This window comes from Zea mays, chromosome 6 (genome assembly GCF_902167145.1).
Source record: "Zea mays cultivar B73 chromosome 6, Zm-B73-REFERENCE-NAM-5.0, whole genome shotgun sequence".
Taxonomy (NCBI): Eukaryota; Viridiplantae; Streptophyta; class Magnoliopsida; order Poales; family Poaceae; genus Zea; species Zea mays.
Genome location: NC_050101.1, coordinates 171,306,489 through 171,311,802, shown reverse-complemented (window position 1 = coordinate 171,311,802; position 5,314 = coordinate 171,306,489). Strand labels below are relative to the sequence as shown.

The window sequence follows — 5,314 nt, the reverse complement described above, 5'->3', positions numbered from 1 at the left end:
ACTGCACATCACTGAAGCAAATCAATATACAACACAGCACATCGGACATCCATGTGGCTAAGATTCCCGTCGATCCATTTCCACGGACAACACATTTCAAGTCTAGACTCCTATATTAATTTGATACAAATTTATAAAATAGCTATTCTTTTGAAAGCCATTTTTCTCTCTTAGGTCTTATATTTGAAGATAGGACCTAGTTTAAGTCAGTTTAATAGATGTCCTTTTTCCTCTTTTTATGATCTATTAGCACCTATTAGCACATGGTCAAATGGCTAATAGTCAAATAATTTGCCAATCTTTTCGGCTAACAATTAGGCAATTTATTAGTCAACAATACTTGAAGTCCAATATCCTAAAATTAGTCGACAAACCGTTTGTTATATGGATCCAAACAAACTCTAAAGCTTTCTGAAATAAATAAATATCATGGCCAAATATCCAATCCTCGTGAAAGATGCATAGCCACCAAAGTGCCCAAGTCCTTGCTTCAAAGTCGCTGCAGGGACGTACATATCCTCCTTCCCATCGCATTCTGTCTTACTAGTGATTTGGTTTCTTCCTTGTAACCTTTTGCAGGACTTGCCTGCAAGTCCCACATTCTCTGGATTTTCATGCCACGATTTTCAGGAGTAGTATCAAAACCACGTGCTTTTTCCATGGCTTGAAAATGAGTGGTCACTTTACTCCCGGCCTCTTGCCAACGAAACGTTGGTCTACAGACGATTCTCCCTAAAGCCTTCAAAACATGCAATCAATTAGATAGACGATGGCCTGTCCAACAGCTCAGAGACAGGGAATATAATAACACGTGCAATAATCGATTTAAAATATATCTACTAGCATTTTTTTTTTCTCTCCCTCTATTTTTGTTCATCACGTCTTAGACCAGATTTGGCAGCTTTCTATGTGGCCTTGCTAATACTAAGACAATCTCTATATGGTCCTCCTTGACAAGTCTTTCGAGGAGGGGAGTCTACCAATGAAAAATAGGATCAATGCGATTGAATCGGTTTCTAGATCGGTTTATCTATCCGCTACATTCCTTGATGCGTTCAAAGATCGTGCATCAACCATGGGTTTGCTAGCACTTATAGTGGTGTGTGTGATATATCTGAATATGTCGAGCAATGGTATATCTGAATATGAAATGGATTACACTTACCCCTTCAATTTTAAGAGCCTCAGCCCTCAACCACCCGGTGTTGCTTGAAAAGCTTTTTGGTGAGCTTCACCAGAAGATTCAAACCAAACTTGTTGTCGATCTAAATGTTTTATTGGAGGTTGTACCAAAGATCACTGGGACAAAGTGACTCAATTTCGTGAGCCTAACTTCGGTAATGTTGTTGCTTCTACGTAGCCCATCTCAGTTTGTTGTTGCAACTTCTTTGATTACCCTATCGGATGGGATATCTGATAGCGTATTGAACACGTTCGATGCCTTATTGATTTTCTCAAATGTGTACTTCTATAAGTGCCTTATTTGATATCCTATTCGATCCATGCAAGCGTGTCTAATGTACTCTATCTTGGTAGCCCTTCTTGATATAGTACCACTCATATCTTGGTTTTATCTGATGTCTCTCTGGACTCGTCTGGTGGTGTTGAGTAGTCTATTTTTCTTTTAGTTTCCCCAAGCCTTCCTTCTTTCTACGACCTCAAACAGGGATATATGCTCCAGCACCACTGACGTGTCCTCGTCATGGCCTCCATATGCAAGAGAGGAAAACACAGGGAGCATCAAACTGGAGCCCTTCATGATTCACCTTGTCGGATTGAAACTTGTTTGATCGGTTGAAGTCATCTGCAGCAGGGCATCCGCGTCCTCGTCATGCATGGTTCACTTCGGCAATGCTAATCTGGAAGCCATGTCGTCTTGGCGATCGATCCATCGCATGGCAGGGTACGGTGGCGGCGTGAGTCGTGCGTGGTGCAGCATGTGCTGGGACTTGCCAGGTTTATAAGGGGACCGGCCAATCTTCATGCATGGCATATGTATGACAACAATGATATATTCCGTATTCATCATCTTGACATCATGCATGTTAGAGATTTCTAATAAAAGGCTATTCAATAGCAGGAGAAATTAAGGTCTGTTTAGTTTACTATCTAAGTCGTCACACTCTGACTAAGCTTAGTCGCTCGAATTGAAGAAGCTTATGACATAAAAGTTAGCAAACCAAACAGCCCTTAAATTGTGCAAATAAATTACGGCTTCATTACAAAGGACGCTGATCCGCGGACATACATTTCTGTTGAATCATCTGTGTATATGCATGAATCACGTACATATCTGTTGAATCATCTGTATAAGACCAGCTACACGCTGTAGTAATTTAGAGAGACAGTCGTTCCTTGTGTCGTTACCACTGCCGATCGATCGATCAACAGTTTGTTTTGTACACTTAGCAGTAAATTTGCATTAGCTCATCACGTACGCTGATGGTGGCCAGCTAGGCTAATAGGCTGCCAGCTGTGTCGTCAGACCAGGTGGATATTCAGAGGAGTTGATTAGTGCAGGACTGGAGCTGCGAGAGGAGCTGGAGCTGCTTGAGGATGGGGCTGAGCGCCTCCATGAGCTTCTCGCACGGGTGGTTGTGCACGCCCTCGTACGTGGTCACCACGATGCTCGTGTCCTTGGCCAGCCGCTGCACCTGCTTCTTCACCTCGCACGTGTGGTGCGTGCACCGGTAGTAGCTCCTGCATTGCATGCATGCCAACATTGCGTTGTTTCCAGTTTCCACAGCACACGATTGAAGCTAGCATATATAGTACAAGAGACATGCATGCATGCATGAGCATCGATAAAGAGACGATCCACCTTGGAAACGCGCTGTTCTTGACGGCCTTCTGCCCGTACTTCCGCCACCGGTAACCGTCGTCGAGGACGTCGTCCTCGCTCCGCGTCTGGAACGCGAACCGTGGTCGGCTCGCCTTTTTCTTCCCCCTGCCGCCGCCCCTCCCGGCCTTTCCGGTCTTATTGTTATCCCCCTCTCCTGCCGTCGTCGCGCTAGCGCTGCTCCCGGCCACCGTTTCAGCGATACCGCCGCCGCTCTCCAGTTCGTTCGCGCCCCCCGACGTGCTGCGCGGGAGAAGCAGCGACGCCCAGTCCACGGCAGCCGGCGGGAAACTCATGGCCGGAACGACGAGAGACGTCGTCGTCGTCGCATCCCTGCACGCATGTTGCTCCGGCTGCGGCGCAGCGAGGCACGTAGCAGTAGCCAGCTGAGTGTTTGGTTGCTGCCGGATGCCTCCAAGGAGCGGCAAGTTTTCCATCGACAGGAACAGCGCGCGCGCCGGCGGCGAGAGGTCAAGAGAGCCGGCGCCGCGGGATATATAGGTCACGGGTGGGTGCACGGTGCAGCTGCGTGGTAGCTGTGACTGGCGGCGGGTGGGTGCGTGTGAGAGGGAAGGCGACGGAAGGTGAGAAGCGTTGGGCGCGCAGACGTTGGAAGCGACCAGATCGACCGGAGGTGCAGCAGAAGGCAGCAGCAACCACAGCTCAACCACTGGCATGGGTGCAGCTCAACTGCCCGTCCACCCAAATATTCTACTTTACCTCTTCCGATACTGGCAGTCCACGTTTGCGTCGTCCAGTGTACAAATATACGGATTTCAGTGTTCAATTCAAATATACGCATTTCAGTGTTCAAATATACGCACTACAAATATGGGCTCTGGGTAAATGGCTCTCAGTACTACCATCGTCTTCTGTTGAATTGGGCTATGCATGATTTTGAATGGGCTTGAAGGCAACAAATTCAACAAACTCACAATATACTATAATGCCCGTGCGTTGCAACGGTGTCACACCCGGGTTTTAGGGGCACCAAGACCCGGGCGCGAACATAAACACCAGATATACTGGGACCAAGTCTCACACATATGATGTATAGTGGCACAGGATCGAATGTCACATCTTTATATATAACAGGAGTTCTATACAAAATAAATAATTACATTATAAGGAGACAACGGTCCAGCAACCCAAAGTTGACAGGGAGACGAAGGCCTAGACCTCTCACGAACACGTCGCAGCATCCTCCAAGCGCCTCATCCTGCGGTACCTGTTCTTGACCTGTGGGGGTGTGAGACAGCAAGAGTGAGCTCACATACGTTCATCGCTCAACAAGTTGTGGGGAATAATGTGTATGAACTCGCCAAAGGTGGGAGCTCATGTGAAGTGTAAGACTTACCAAAGAGGATGGCTGAAGCTGAGCATTGCTTTTAAAGTTGGTCAAAATTTTATTAGCCATTACTAAGTATAAGTAAATACCAACCCAATTAAATAGTAGAACAGAAGTAACAACATCACCTGCGATGCAATGCATATGACAAATTGAATTTAAGTTCCATAGATTAATCATGTGAGGGTCCGAGCTGCTCATGACCGTGAGCACGGCTAGTATACCAGTTTTACACTCTGCAGTGGTTGCGCATCTTTACCCACAAGTCATGTTACCCATCTGCCAAGGGATCACGACTTCCCATACACCTCTACCGAGGAGGCGAGGCAGGGTAACACTACGAGGCCTTTACAAAGTTCCACTAGCTTCAGAAAACCCGCTACAGTTTATAGGAAGCTCCAATGCAGGAATCCCTTGCAGGACCGCCATCGCAGCAAAATCCTCCCGAGGGCCTCCCTACACTGACCACTCCCCTACTGCCCTTGCCCCTTTCGGGTAAGGTAGTCCTCCACTAGCTTTCCTAATTAATCAGCCAAGGGCGTCCCATTATACCCTTGTGGTAGCACTGTTTTCCCGGGTGGTCGCTCCATGTTCCAATTAACATAATGATCTTATCATGAACGATAAATAACAACGGATAACAAAAGTATAATCATGAGTAATGTATCTTCATACCCAAAACCACATAAAGCACTAGCAAGTACTACCCAAAAAGTTCAGTGGTAACAAGGTATAAAGATAATCAAACTAGGGTAACCTATTGGGTCCCATCAAAATTAACCTATGCAGATCATTATGATTAATCAGAACATGAGTAGGTAAAAAGAAGTGATCAAGGGCACAACTTGCCTGGGACTTGAGATTCCAGGTACCAGGATGATCTTCAGGTGACTCGTGACCTCACGCTAGTCGTAGCAATACAAACAAATATGGTATAGGTAAAATTAACATCACACCAAACATGAGAACAAACTGCGTAATAATAATCTACGCGTTGCTATGAGACTAACGCAACTTGAATGGATCAAATCAGAGTTAAAACGGAGGAGTTATGATTTTCTGAAGATTCTGTGTGTTTTGTATAAGATTAAATGAGATATAAATTTTAATGTGACTTTCATGTCAAA

The 5,314-nt window shown here is 45.9% G+C and overlaps 1 protein-coding gene across 1 annotated transcript; it reads right to left on the bottom strand.

Moving 5' to 3' along the window:
• Positions 1 to 2,171: 2,171 nt before the first annotated feature.
• Positions 2,172 to 3,320, bottom strand: LOC103630630 (probable WRKY transcription factor 24). Its single transcript, XM_008651675.2, has 2 exons — positions 2,822 to 3,320; positions 2,172 to 2,700 (listed from the first exon to the last, which is right to left on the bottom strand). The coding sequence occupies exons 1-2, from the start codon at positions 3,274 to 3,276 to the stop codon at positions 2,499 to 2,501; spliced, it is 657 nt and encodes a 218-aa protein (XP_008649897.1). The 5' UTR covers positions 3,277 to 3,320; the 3' UTR covers positions 2,172 to 2,498.
• Between the last annotated feature and the right edge of the window lie 1,994 nt (positions 3,321 to 5,314).

What these genes read in the sequence shown, in the direction of transcription:
- LOC103630630 (XM_008651675.2), bottom strand. Translation starts at nt 3,276, where the DNA reads ATGGAAAACTTGCCGCTCCTTGGAGGCATCCGGCAGCAACCAAACACT. An exon ending in AAGAACAGCGCGTTTCCAAG is followed by an intron (nt 2,701 to 2,821) that starts GTGGATCGTCTC and finishes CATGCAATGCAG; the next exon opens with GAGCTACTACCGGTGCACGC.